Here is a 15,378-nt window from a genome sequence, read left to right as displayed (position 1 = left end):
AAGTGTTTATATTTATATTCAACTGATGTCGTGCAACCCTGAAACCTACTTCATATTCTATCATGAAATCTTATGTTCTATCATGAAATCTTGTATTCTATCATGAAATCTTATATTCTATCATGAAATCTTATATTCTATCATGAAATCACATGGTTTTCTTGAAAAGACAATGGATTTTACTCTCAGCTGCTGCAGTTAACTAAAGTAAACGTCAGTCTCATGACACAAACATGACAAATTAGTTTTGTTAAACACTATTTGTATGGTTCAAGACACTCATAACAAATGTTACAGGAATCCAGAAACAAATATATCTCATTTCTTGAGACATTTTGAAGTTTCACACTTTAACACATATGAGAGGCATAAAATACTTTTGAAGTCAATTTGATAAGTCACAGTCGTAAAGAAATCTGTATATTACAGGAAATATTAGTTTTAAATCAAACAGTGTAATAAATGCGTTGCCGACAATTCAATACTTATTCACACCAACTCGTCTTAATACTGCCAATGTTAAGTATTCAGCCTTGGCTAATATAGCTTAGCTTGAAATTCTATAAAATCTTAATTTTCTCAGAATGTATAACTTTCTGTGGGTTGACAGTTAATTATATTTATTTACTGTACTTCTGTTCTCTAAGATGTTTATTTGATGTCTTTTGTCTGATCATGAAGCTTCATCACGATGTAGTGCAGATCAAATGTCGTGACGATAAAACAAAGAGAAAGTCAAAACTTATCACACCTCCGTTTCTTCATTCATTATTTAAAATGGAGAAGCTTTGCTTCCATGTCATATGTGACAATATGTGTATATTTCTAAAACAATCTAGAACTGTATTTGCTATTGATTAAGGCTGCAATGAACGATATACGTAGTAAATACAAACACGTATGCAGATGATGTTAATGTCTTTGTGCTTCTCCAGTTAACAGCTCTCTCTCTCTCTCTCTCTCTCTCTCTCTCTCTCTCTCTCTCTCTCTCTCTCTCTCTCTCTCTCTCTCTCTCGCGCTGCTAATTTAGAATGACACCAATTGTTTGTTTTATTGTTGTTGTTGTAAAAAAAATTATGAAATGTAAAATGTAAAATATGTATTTGGCCCTATGCTGCTGATGGTTTGACAGAATTGCATAATAATTAAAGTGGAAATAAAAACAGATTAAAGTTAGTTATAGGAGACTTCAGGTGAAAAGGTTTTTCTTTGAAGAGTCTAAAAAAAGACTTACAGGGTTAAATTCCGATTTATTTGAATTTTAATTCTCGCATCAAGTTCTGCATATTTCTACAGGATGAATGTATTCCAGACGATCCTTGTGTTCCATATTTACCTTCTTATTCAGAGATAAAGTGCAGATAAATGACACTAAAGCAGAAGGCAGGAAACGCAGCCCATATAAGGCTCCAGAAGTCACAGCTAAGTACTTCCAGGTGATAAAAGAAAACGGCCTGCGGGGAGTAAAGTTCCCTTCGGCCCACAGAGCTGACGACTCTGGAGTGAGTCACCCGACATGCAGATTCCTGCCATGATTCCGGATTAACGCGCCGTCATACGTCCAGCGGCCTCGTGGCGCTACAAACACATCAGCAAACACGAGGTTCCACCTGGATCTGGATCCGGTCAATTCAAAGTAGAACTGGCTCAGCGACGTGCCGTTTCATTCAAAACATCTCCTGAAGCTGCTTCATCCATATTGTACAAATCCAACTTTTTTGCTTCATATGTTGTTGTTTTTTTAAATAACGGCTTATTTTTCTGCAGCAGTTTGAGCTTCGGTAGCTTTTGGTGCCGTCTGATCTCTGAACTGCTCAAACTGTTTCGTGAAACCAATCTCAAGTAAACCAATTTAGTCTGGTCGAGATCCTAGAAAGTGTGTCCTTCTTCTTTTATTTATTTGTTTACATTTTAACATGTACCAATCCGGCTTTGAGCGTCTCCGAGCTGATAGAACCTCCGCAGGTAGAGAACACAAGGCATCTTATTACTTTATTTATGGGACAAAGTGTCTCCCTTTGTCTCGTTTAAAAAGCAAAAATAAGATATTTTTGGGAAACTGTGGTAATATCAGCCGTTGTTCCTGAAATGATAGAAAAATGCTAAACGATGCACAAAAAAAAAAAAAAGACCAACCAAAACCTGTGGTTTCTCTGCAGAAGAAGAGGATGTGTGGAAGAGATAGAGAATTGAAAGCAGCGTTCTGCAGAGCGAGTCGCAGCTCGTTCAGACGCACCCCCGTGTGGGAATCCATCTGAAGGGTTGTGGTTTTTCCCTCCAATCTACTTCACCTTTATTATTTCAACTCTCCCACGCACCTTTTGACAGGAAGTTCTCAGTGGAGGTAATAAATATCAGTCAGTGACACAGAGTGTTTGAGAGTGCCGACCCTGTTCTGCAGGGCTTCTGACCCCAGATTGACCTCTGGTCAACACAATACTGAAAACACTCCCACAGTATTATTATTATTATTATTATTATTATTATTATTATTATTGTTGTTGTTGTTGTTGTTGTTGTTATAATATTATTATTGTTATAATAATAATAATTATTATTATTGTTGTTGTTGTTATAATATTATTATTGTTATTATTATTAATAATAATAATAATAATAATAATATATATTATTTATGGTAGCCTTTCAAAATGCCCAAGGTTACCTCACTAAAGTTTAAAACAACATGAAAATAAATTAAAAAAACAGTACATAAGAAAAAAAACCACAAACAGTACACACCAACTTGTTGTTGACCACATGGACTAAATTGTTTTCAGCATTTCTGCCGTTTCCGTGTCAACAAACATGGTGTAAATGCCAAAACTTTTCTGAAATGTAAATTGCAAAAGCGTCGGGTTTTGAAATGTTGTCGTGTAAAACGAGGCCTCAGATCCAGTGTGAAGAATGTTAAATTACACGTTCACACTTTCGGTTTGAACAGGTGATGAACTCAATACATCAATAATGTGCTTCAAATGAGCACATTATGTGAGTTATTACTTGTATTCGTCATAAAGTGATTGGAAGGAGAGTTTCTGTAAATCCCAACAAAGAGAAAACACAATGTTTTCCTACTAATACTGAGTCACTGCAGAGATTCATTCTTGTATCATATAAAAAAAAGTGCTCAAACTTGTATGACATTAAAAGCACAAATGTTTTGTGATAAAAACCGAAAAAGTATGTGGAGTAATGCACGTTTTTGATTTTGTGTGTATTAATAATTTTAAAAACAATCAAATTCTGTATTTATCATGTCAATGATGCATTAAATCTGTTTTTCAACTTGTTTCACTTTGTTCTCACGAGTTCATGTTGGAAAAAGAAAGTGCTGAAAACACTAAATAGTTTATTCTGCTGATGTTCGAAGCCTCCAGATTCTCACATATTGCATGAGGACTGTTTCCGTTTTTCACTAAGTGAACCGTGTTGACCTTTGTGGAGACACTCAGAATTAAAGAGCTGATTTTACTCAACAAAACAATGTGGGAAAATAACTGCATGGAAAATCTCCTTTAAAGGGAGGAAAACCAAGGAAATTGAGATATTGGAGTCCCTGATAGAGAACAGATGTTTTAAAGCTGCAAAAAAACAAACAAATAATACATTAATTTTATTAATGAATAACAAGATGAGCAGGAAACAGATAAATGTTCCTATTTATGCTCAATTCTAACAGATTTCCGCTTAAATGTAGATTAAAATGTCACTTCAGGTTTTGATGCCTTCAAGTTTTCACCTGTTCAAATGACACTGATGTTTTTATAATAACTTGTCCTCAAAATGATAAAACTCATATCTCCTTTTCTTGTTTTTGGCCGTTACAAGAGATTCTCAATCACTGTTTTTGAATTTCACTGAATTTCTTCTTCCGCAGCAGAATGCTGACATGTGCGATTTGTCTGCGTTTCATTTTGCGTATTTATGTGTGAAAGGCACAGAAAGGCGTTTTAGCTGTAAAATGTCCTGACTTGGCTCTTGGGCGTGGTGTGAGAAAGATTGCATGGCGCTGGGAGGAAGGTCATCGCAGTACGTGACTCATTCCGCACGAAAAAAAAAAGGGGAAAAAAGGGGAAATCATCCGTCGCTCAGGAGACGCTGACGAGGCAGAACGAATGCCATGTTTCGTTCGAGAAGTGGTTTTGTTTTCACGACAATCTCTCAGTAATCTATTTTTCCTCTTTTTTTAAATGTTGCAGTGAGATGATATGTGAGCCGTTAACTATATGGTCGTTTCCAATATGTCTGTTTACATGATGTTTCACGGTACAAGTGACATTTGTCCATATCTGCAGTTAAATATGTTACGTTTGACTTGTTGGGCCTCCAGAGGTCAGGTTAGGGTGGATGTGGCCCCTCGACTGAAATCAGTTTGACACCCCTGGTTTAGAGAAAGCGACGAGGTTGAGCCTCCACTGACTCACAGATCTCCTCCATCTGGGACCAAACTCCACATTACAGCACCGCCACAGGTTCGCCTCCGGAGCGGAGCGGCTGAGTCGACCTGCCAACTATTTCTGACCTCAACCTCGTCCAACTCTGACGTCCAGCGACGTCGGCCGACGGTGACTAACGGCTTCTCAACCAACAACCAGTAATGTCGTAACTTTCCCACAACACAGCTGCACAAAACGCGCAAATATTTCCAAGGACTTCACTCCTATTCATGTGTTATTGGCTGGCTACTGTTATTACATGGTTATTACATTGTGAAAGGAGTTCTTTTTTTTTTTTACTTCTACTCATATCACGTAATAACTTAACAAGATATTGGTTGAAATATTTTCTTAGAAAACCAGAAAGTTATTACATTATTGTCTTAAAATGGCCCAAATCATTGCACTATTGACATATTCTATAATTGTTATGATCCCACAGAATGCATGCTCATTACAATTAAAAAGGGAGTAAAATATCAGGAAACAGATATTTCCTTGTTTTCGGTGCTTAATTTCTATTAATAGAATATTTACAGAAATAGAGTAGAATAGAAATTGACATTATTTATCCCAGATCTAATGTTACCACATCTAATTTAAAACCTTTATACCTTAAAATATCCTGCATGTGAATATCAACAATAAACATAATCCTAGATGTAATTGAATAACAGAAAACATGCATACATACAGTTAGATTTTAAATAAAGCTATTAGTTTAATATGTTTGTATGTAAATTAAAATAACATTTTCTCTTTGTGGGTCATAGAATCACATATTTCAGATGTTCAAGGCAGATCATTTATGCTGTTTTCAGTTCACTTGTGTGATTTATATCTTCAAAAGAAGTCATAATTTTACAACCACGGTATCTATAATCTTGAGGTCAGGTTAGTTTTTTTATTTGTCTACAGCAGATCCGTTCCAACACTGTATAAAAGGAAGTGTGTCTCCCTTGTGGTTAGTCGTGCACACACTTCTCTAGTGAAATAAACATTTCAACATGAATTGTTTGCAGATTTTACAACAAAGTAAGTAAAACATGCAGGTTCGTGAGGAAAAGAGAAAAAACGCTTTTAAAAATAAACAAACAGAGTTTGTTGACTCACCTCGGAGGAAAGCGACGCGCGTGCAGCGAACAGACGGAAGAAGGAGGATGACCGAGTTTATTCCTCGCCGCAGAGCCGGCAGAGGAAACTTCACCTCTGACCTCAGACCAGGCTCATCCAGTGAGTCAACAGCTCGCCACCCCCCCCCCCGTCTGCCGGGGACCTCTGCTCTCTTTCTGTGTTAAAATACTCTTAAACATTTGTTCTTTTATTGAATTTTTATTTATGGAAATCTTTATGTATTTATATATTTATTTATTGAAATCTGTATTTTTTTTTACATTTTTTATTTATTGAAATATTTATTTATTTATTGAAATATTTATTTATTTATTGAAATATTTTTATATATTTATTTATTTGGAAATTTTATTTCTTCATTTGCGTATATTTCTTTGTTTTATCTTATTTTATTCATTTATTGAATTATTGATTGATTGATTGATTTGAAATTTGAGGTTCTTCAGGCTATTTGAGATTAAAAAAAATTGAACTCAAAAAGAAGCAAAGTTCATATTCATTTGTCTTTGATTTATTAATCCATAATGTTGTATTTTTTTTGTATGTATCAGTGTATAGTTATATAAAATCTGTATAAATAAAGTGACCAAAAATTCAGATTTCATAATTTCTACTTTTAATAAAAATCTCACAATCAGAAATGTTTCACAAAGTCAGTAGTTTATACTTGATTTATTGAACCGATGATGCCAATGTTTTGTGTACAAGCTGTGCGTGAAACTCTGCGTTCATTTCAGGTCCTTGCATCATATCGGTCAGCAAGGCTGCTGCTAAAAACTCTTACAAACTCTTTCAAGCGTGAACCTGTGATTTGCTCAGAATCGTGATGGCGGCTAACCCTAACCCTAACCCTCAACCTAACCCTAACCCTAACCCTCAACCTAACCCACAACCTAACCCTAACCCTCAACCTAACCCACAACCTAACCCTTAACCCTCAACTTAACCCACAACCTAACCCTAACCCCCAACCTAACCCACAACCTAACCCTAACCCCCAACCTAACCCTCAACTTAACGTCAACCTAACCCACAACCTAAACCTTAACCCCCAACCTAACCCTCAACCTAACCCTAACCCTAACCCTAACCCTCAACCTAACCCACAACCTAACCCTAACCCTCAACCTAACCTGATCGCTCCCAAATGATAAACTATGATTTCCTCTCCACTGATCTTCTGTCTGTTGGAACAACACCAATTAATATAATCTATTTAGATAAATCGTGCACTAAAAACAAGGTTATCTGAGTTATGTACTTTATATATTCTGATTGGAAAGAGACGTGTCTTCCTCTGACTTCCTCTTCTGCCTTGAGCACATGGTGCAACTTCCTCTGCAAGGGGATCTTTTGAAAGCCAACTGGATGTCCCAATCATGTTGAGCAACACTTGGGAGGATCCTGGCGCTTCAGAAGGTTATGAAATGTTTTCAGTCCCTCTCACTGTGTGAGCACTTTCAGTGTAATTTAATCCACATGACAACACTGTTCTATCCTCGCGCTCAGCTGTGTTGTTAAGTGATTCCTCTCTCTGAACTGTAAATTCCTCTGACCTGAGTCCAGCCGGGATTCACTCTCCCTGGTTTGGATCAGGAGTCCCGCTGCGCCCTCGTGTGGCCACACACCGGAACTATTTCAGCTCAAAGTACAAAAAAACACCCAAAAAACCAATCAAGCACAATTAAAACTTCCACTGCAATGACCTCGATTTTTATTGGATTCATGATTTTAGCACTGACGCCTGGCTAATGCAGGAGTTTTTACATTTCTCTGTATGTTGCACCAGAAGGTTCCATTAAAATTGGATTCATGTTGAGATTGTTGTCATTTTCTGTAACAATTGTTTGGTTTTACAAAACTCTAGATATTTTTTTATCATATATACTCTTCGCTATAACAACAACAACAAAAAAACCCGTTAAAGTCAAAATTTCAAGGTTATTGGGACGTGGGAAGTTAGACTGAATGTTAATTAAAATGTGTTCGACGCCACTGATTTAAACCAAAAATATAATATTTAATATTAAACAATACGATGCAGAGATATTGATTATATTTGTTGGAAGATAGTAAACTTCACTGCAACCATTCTACTTTGATTTATAGATTCTAACTTTATGTTTATTTGTGAAGCTGAAATGGCTTTAACAGACTTTATTTGAAAATCCACGAATCTACTGTATCTGTGTTACTGTAACTCTGTACACACAAAGACGCTCGGAATAATACACCAGCAGTACATTTTTTAAAATTCACCATAACATTTAGTTTTCAAAATATAAAAAAAGAGCAGGGGATCAATATTTCTGAAGCTAATTCCACAATAAAGTCCGGTCAAAGTCCTTCAAAACAAAAACTTCACAATCAAAAATGGTGAAATGAAAACTGCACTTTTCTTGTACGAACATGATGCTGAAGTTGTTGAACTGTAACTGACGGTATTTCCTGAACGTACACGTAAATGTCCGGTCCAGGTCGGTGATCCACTGCTTCATCTGCTTCTCTAAAGCTGCGACGACACCTGCAGTGTCGTTGATCCAACATGACGACTCTTAAAGTCCCAGGAAAAAAACTAAAAAAACCCTAGACTCTGCTTGGTGGCTGACGAATCGGATCGTGTGCTCCAGGGAAGAGTCAGTTCATGAAAACACTCCCAACCAGGTGGAGTTTATTTCTTCTTAAATCAGAAGGTGCTATTCTGCCGAGCCAGGAAGTAGTCCTTCTTGTTCTTCCTTTCAGGTTTGAAGAGGACGCAGAGGAACACGGACACCACGGCGAGGAAGCAGGACGCTGCCACCGCAGCCACGACGATCCACGTGAAGGTGGAGTCTGCAAACGCCAAGAGGAAGATTAAAACCTGGACTCGTCATCTGCGGTCGGAAGCTCCCTTCACCGGTGATGATGGAGCAACGTCTGCTGACCGCCTACGATAGCTTGTCCAAGAGAATGGGACTCCGGATTAACAGCCAAAAAACAGAGACAATGGGAGGCGGAGCTCGACCCCGATGGACACTAACTGAAGAGGGTCAAAGAGATTCAAGTATCTCAGCAGTCGTGTCGTCAAGCATTGTAAACGAGACGATGGAGTTACCGCACGGACTGAAGTGTGCTACTGAGAGACCGGGTCTTTAACCATAGCAACAATGCTAAAAGGACAGGACCAGTGCCTTGTCCCTCAAATGATGAGTGAGACTTGAGGCGCGGTTCCAAAGCACTTTCTGTCGCGGGGCTCGAAGTGTTTTCACGCAGTCCTTCTTTTAAGTTGTGGATGGTACGGAAAGAACCCGCGACCGCCGGGTACGACTTTACGATACCCCTTCATTTGAGGTTGAGGTTCTGGTGCCGCCATCTGCTGATCGGTAGTGACGATCGTCACTCTCGACTTGCCCGCAATGTTTACTTATTTCATCGACCGTCAACCCTCCGTTGTTGTTTGCATGCGCCGCTTTACGCTCACTGGTTGATTTGTTAACTGGGTTTATTGAAACCCCAGCGCACGACACAACATCGCCGTCTTTTAACGAGGTGTACCTCGTTACAACGAGAAAGTTTAACCTGAGTCACAAGAGAACGACTTGACGGCCGCCGGCCACTTCTGTGTTCTTCACTTGAGGATTACTATTGCAACAACACATCATCAGTAGGGTAAAACTAACCTGTCTCACGACGGTCTAAACCCAACACACGTTCCCTATTAGTAGGTGAACAATCCAACGCTTGGTGAATTCTGCTTCACAATGATAGGAAGAGCCGACATCGAAGGATCAAAAAGCGACGTCGTGCTCTTCACTTGAAGAACACAGAGTCGATCCCGAGTCGTACACAACCCACATTTTTACCGTACTTCCTGTTGTGGGACCAGAGACAGAGTTGGTCCTGGGTACGCTTTGCCGTACCGTAACCTCCCGTTCTGCCACGTACTGCGCGGTGGAACAGCGGCTTTGGACTCATATCAAACATCTAAGAAGTGTCCAACAGCACCACCATGTGTTGGCTCCAGCCAATTCCACAGACGGTTCCTGAGACCATTGTTATTGGGAAGCGTTTACGTTGGCAAGGCCACATCACTCGCAGACCAGCCGGGAGAGTGTGTGAGAGTGTGTGAGAGTGTGTGTGAACACAACTCACCCTCCAGCTGCAGGTGTGTGACGACCTCCTGCCTCCCCGCGTCGTTCTGGGCGACACACTTCACCTCCGTGTTCTCGTCCTCCTCCGTGATCAGAGACACGAGGAGCCGCAGCTCCACCTGGCAGGACTCAGACGCCGCCATGACCCTTGAGCACACGATAAAGTCACACAGTGAGAGTAGAAACGTTTTTCAACATTTCTGTGTGGAGTTTGTTGACATTTTCTCCCTGTTTGTTTTTAAACTCTTTAGACCCTTTTTAAACACATTAGAGGGTAACTGCCGGTTCTAAATGTGCGAATATTACGTATTGCGTGTGTTACAGCCAGGGTTGCCAGATCTGAGTGACAGTTTCCAGCCCAAACACAAGATAAGATCAGCACAACTGGATGAAACATTTTTTTTCCATGTCATATGAACACATGCATTAAATAATTGAAGCTAAATTGAAACATTTGCCCCGAAATGCTTTCATCTCCTTCAATAAAAAGTAGGATAAACCTCCAATTTGCCACTTTACTGCCTATTGCTGTTCTCTGTGTGCATCTTGTCTCGTCTCGTCCCATCTTGTCTTGCCCTATCTTATCTTATCTTATCTTGTCCTATCTTGTCTTGTCTTGTCTTGTCTTATCTTATCTTATCTGATCTTATCTTATCTTATCTTGTCTTATCTTGTCCTATCTTGTCTTATCTTATCTTATCTTATCTTATCTTATCTTATCTTATCTTATCTGATCATATCTTATCTTATCTTATCTTGTCTTATCTTGTCCTATCTTGTCCTATCTTGTCTTATCTTATCTTATCTTATCTTATCTTATATTGTCTTGTCTGGTCTTGTCTTGTCTTATCAGTAATGTCTTATCTCATCAAGCACGTTATTTAATTCAATTCATGATAGAAAATATAGATAAAATAGAGCATTTTTCACGATATGCGCAGTCGGTATCGGTTTGACGACACCGGCTCATTTCCTTGGTGTCGACGAGGGAGATCGGTGGTAAAGCCTGAACACTCACCTCCTCCCTCCTTGCAGAGCCCTCCTGTCCAGGTACGACGTCTCCACCGATTGGCCGTTGACCAGCCACGTGACCCGCGTGGCGGCGGCCAGCCGACAGTCAGTGAGCACCAGACAGAACAGCTCCAGACCCGAACCTGGAACACAAAATCCCAGACCTGCGTTAGAGTGGGGAAGTCGGTCCCTGCTTGTGACCTGCGGCGGGACGACTCACCATGTGGACTCTCGTAGACCGAGCCATTGAGTGGAGATATAATCAGAGGCGGCTGCATCGGTGGAGCTGTCATATATGAAAATATATGTGTTTTTAAAAGAATTTTCAGCAATGTCAGTGAAAGTTGAGATAGAAAACTAATTCGAACCGACAGATAAACAGAACTCACAGTGAGTGGTGCTGCTGGAGAGTCTGAGTCCTTTATCCGGGGTCACGGGGGGGTCAGTGGGAGCGACGGCGGGGATCTCCGGGTCTGTTCCTGTCAAATACAAACACACACTCCCACATAAATAACTGATTAAATGGATGATGTGTGGGGCTGTGATACAAATCTGGAGTCAGACTGGTTCTCTGTGTGATACATCCGTTTGGCCACCAGGGGGCGTAGCAACCTAAAGCTTATCAAGTGTGACTAGAGTAGAAATCATGGAGAAACACTTTATTGATCCTTTACAGGAAAAAAAAAAGTGGATTATAAATATAAATTATATATTTGCCTGTTTACTCTCTGAACATGGAATCAAACCAGGTTTTTTTAAACCACTCCTCCACCATGCCAGCTCAACACAAGCTCATTTTTTTCAGTGTGAAACGAAATCATCAAGAGTACTTAAAACCTCTCTGAGCCTTTTAAGATCCAGCTGGTGGAGCCGGGAATCAAACCAGGTCTCCTGAGCTGTGAGGGGGGAGAGCGAACCACTGCACGGTGGTGGCGTTTTCAGTGAGTTCTACCTTGCACGTGCAGCAGGATGACCCTGCTGGCGGTGAACTGCTGCTGGCCGATGGACACTCGCAGCCGGCAGGTGTAGACGCCGGCGTGGGACGTCGTCACCACGGCGATCGTCAGTCCGTCGCCGTCCACCGCGCCGCCCAGCGCCGTGCGGTTGGAGTCCTGTCGTGGAAGAAGCATGCTGCGGTTAACCACCCAGAGGGCCCCGGGTTCAATTCCCACTCATACATATCATGTAAGACTGCGTAGAAACAGATTGGAATAACTTGAAGACCACAATGCTAATCTGTTCCGCCTGTGAATGTGGTTTCCCATTAAGCGCTAGCATCGAGCTAAAAGACTTCACTGCCTTTTTGCATATCGTGATTCTTGATTCCCGATTCCTGATTCCTGATTCCTGATTCAGCACCAAGAGTCAAATGTTAAACTCGAGTGATCCAGGAACCGCCGAGATCTTTAGCTGTGAGGTGAGTTATTAAAATGATCCAGTTCTTTCTACTGCATCTTTGCTTTTTGTGTCACTTGTATGAACATTGTGTTTATAAAAATAAAAAAAATAAAAAAAGGCTCATTGTGGAATGGGAATGATGGATGTTTTAAAAAGGTGATTCTTCTGACTCATTTTACTAAAAAAAAGTCGACTCTTTTGGCTTTTAAATGGCTTTCTGGCTCTTTTGTGGCTGAAATTCATTTCTGCACCCAAAAAGGTAAAAAAAAAAAAGATGTAAAAGGAGTTATTATATATATATATATATATATATATATATATATATATATAAACACACACACGTACCATTTTGTCCCTACGGAATACAAAGAAAAGTGAATTATTATGTCATTTTTGCATGAAAGACAACAATACAGGAGAGAATTCCCGCACTGGAAGGAAAAAAAAAAAAAAAAAGCGACTAGTTCGGAAGTAATCCAAATACTTTGAGACGCCCGTCACCTTGAACCACTGAACGTCTCCGTCCGTCCTGTTGAAGACGCTGAGAGACGGACAACTGAGTCTCAGCTCTTTGCCCTGATCGGCAGACACCGGGTAGGACAGCAGCTCCACGGACGAGGAATCCAACACGTGCAGCGTGATGCTGCCACTGATGCAGAAAGTCTCATTTCTGGAGGAAAACATGAGGACAGGAGAACTTTACAGGCATTCGATGTTACTATGCTGCATTATTAGGACGAGGACACAAAGTAGTTTCAGTTCCTAAACTGATTGAATCAGTATTTTCGGACTGATTATGAATAAAGAATATTGTACTTTGTTTGTTTTTTTTCTAAGATGACTCATACAGCACAAATGTAAAATGTAGAATTAGGTTAAATGAAACTAATTTGAATAATGAATATCTGTTTGTGCTTAAAAATCTGGTAAAATTCCAATAAAAATAGAAATATTAAAAATGTAAAATATAATTGAATTACATTACACTTAATATAATATAATACAATATAATATAATATAATATAATGTAATATAATATAATATAATATTAGTCAATTTAATTTAATATGATATAATAAAATATAACAACATAACATAACATGTTAAAGAATCATTTATTTTAATTTAATTCAATTTAATTCAATTTAGTATAATATAATATAATATAATATAATTTAATTTAATAAAACATAACATAACATACCATACTGTACCATAGCATGTTAAAGAATAATTTATTTGCATTTAATATAAAATAATATAATATTAGTCAATTTAATTTAATATGATATAATAAAACATAACATAACATAACATAACAATATAAAGATGAGATGAGATGAGATGAGATGAGATGACAAGACAAGACAAGACAAGACAAGACAAGACAAGACAAGACATGACATGACATGACATGACATGACATGACATGACATGACATGACATGACATGACATGACATGACATGACAAGACAAGACAAGACAAGACAAGACAAGACAAGACAAGAGAAGACAAGACAAGACAAGACAAGACAAGACAAGACAAGACAAGACAACACAACACAACACAACACAACACAACATAACATAACATAACATAACATAACATGTTAAAGAATCTGACAGATATTAGCTGGGACTGTGTAAACGTGTTAAACTGGATTTAATCATGAAGGCATCCCATCCCAGGTGAGGTCTGATCCTACCTGTACGTGCAGCTGTATTCCCCAGAGTCTGAGGTCCGAGCCGGGAGGAGCCACAGCTGCTCACTGTGCTGCTGGACTCGACCCCCGTCCTGGGGGGCCCCCGTGTCCTGGGGGGTCTCCTGCCTGATGAGGTAACCTGCAGGCGGGGGGCCGATGCCGCGGACCTCCAGGGTTCTGGTGAACATGGGGAAGAAGAGGATGACGGCCTCCCCCTCCACCCTGAAGACCTCCACCTCCGGGGACACCAGGTAACAGCCGTCTTCTGGGGGGGGGGGGACATTTACCACATCCAGACATTGTTATACAACACACATATATATATATATATATATATATCCTTGAACATATAAATATGACAATACACAAAATAGATGGTCAATATCCAAATATACACCTGTTACATATCAACACACTCTAGTAGATACAGTAGATGTTATATGTAGACACAGTGTAGGAAGTGTTATAGTTATAATTAATATTCAATAATCAAATCATATAATTATGCTGGTTCTAGATAGATAGATAGATAGATAGATAGATAGATAGGTACCTTTCACAGGTAGAGGAGGTAAGCGAGGTTTTCCAGCTGCACGCCCGAAGCAGAGCAGGACGAGTGTCAGAATGCAGCCGATCATGATGAAGCTCTGCAGGAAATTAAAAGATCCACAGGTGAAGTCCAGGAGGAACCAGGAGGAACCAGGAGAGCTGCTTCAGTCCTGATGCAGAACCAGAACCAGAACCAGAACCAGGCCGTAGTGAAAACCCCCCACTGTTCCAGCCCCCCCCTTCGCTGATGTTTGCTCCCGTCGTTTGCTGGAGCGTCTCGGAGGTTTGAGGACGTCGGGTTTGATTTTTAAGCTGTTTTGCAGAGAGAGAGAACCTTGTGACATCAGGGTTGTTGTTGTCATCGCCGTGAGGCTGACGCTGCCGGGTTTCGTCACGCCCCCTCACTACCAAACCTCTCAGGGTTTGGAAACAAGCCACTGACCTTGTGAGTCATGGCGTGGTGGTGACGGGTCGCTGACATCAGAGCTCCACACACAAGCTGTCGTCAGTGAAGCAACGTTTATATTTGTAGCGCGCTTTATGCAAGTCGGCACTTTTCAGAGAGATTCACATGAAATGAAAACTTTTAATTTGGAGAACATAAAAATGAGGGGGAATGATTTAAAAAATCAAACAAGATGAATGATTTTTAAAAAAAACGAAAGTGTACGAAAATATATATTTTTCAAAAATACAATGAGAAATGTATTTATATAACACAATTTGTGTTCATGTGAATTTTTGGTTTGAAAAATATTGAAAAAATTAAATATAAATATATACCATGTGAACTTTTTGGGTTTTTTAAATACTGGGAAAAAAATATATATATATACACTGTAGAGAGAGATTATATTTATATTTTATGTCAATATTTTTTAAATATATATTTAAAATAGAAAATATATTTAAATATTTAAAAAATTTCAAATTTCAAGAACAAGAAATGTATGGGTTGGAATTTATATAAATAGAAATTATATATATTACACTTTAAAAAATATTGTAACAAAC

The 15,378-nt window shown here is 39.2% G+C and overlaps 1 protein-coding gene across 1 annotated transcript; it reads right to left on the bottom strand.

Annotated features, from left to right (window-relative positions):
- Positions 1-7,686: 7,686 nt before the first annotated feature.
- LOC308131389 (interleukin-1 receptor type 2-like) lies at positions 7,687-14,472 on the bottom strand. Its single transcript, XM_080498117.1, has 9 exons — positions 14,369-14,472; positions 13,819-14,080; positions 12,614-12,782; positions 11,667-11,826; positions 11,104-11,193; positions 10,935-11,000; positions 10,722-10,857; positions 9,705-9,850; positions 7,687-8,405 (listed from the first exon to the last, which is right to left on the bottom strand). The coding sequence occupies exons 1-9, from the start codon at positions 14,451-14,453 to the stop codon at positions 8,260-8,262; spliced, it is 1,260 nt and encodes a 419-aa protein (XP_080354243.1). The 5' UTR covers positions 14,454-14,472; the 3' UTR covers positions 7,687-8,259.
- Between the last annotated feature and the right edge of the window lie 906 nt (positions 14,473-15,378).

The sequence above is a fragment of the Blennius ocellaris genome, assembly GCF_963422515.1.
Source record: "Blennius ocellaris genome assembly, chromosome: 6".
NCBI classification, from domain to species: domain Eukaryota; kingdom Metazoa; phylum Chordata; class Actinopteri; order Blenniiformes; family Blenniidae; genus Blennius; species Blennius ocellaris.
This window is presented reverse-complemented; position numbering and strand designations above follow the sequence as displayed.

What these genes read in the sequence shown, in the direction of transcription:
- LOC308131389 (XM_080498117.1), bottom strand. Translation starts at nt 14,453, where the DNA reads ATGATCGGCTGCATTCTGACACTCGTCCTGCTCTGCTTCGGGCGTGCA. An exon ending in CATCCTGCTGCACGTGCAAG is followed by an intron (nt 11,194 to 11,666) that starts GTAGAACTCACT and finishes TGTATTTGACAG; the next exon opens with GAACAGACCCGGAGATCCCC. An exon ending in GGTCTACGAGAGTCCACATG is followed by an intron (nt 10,858 to 10,934) that starts GTGAGTCGTCCC and finishes TTTGTGTTCCAG; the next exon opens with GTTCGGGTCTGGAGCTGTTC.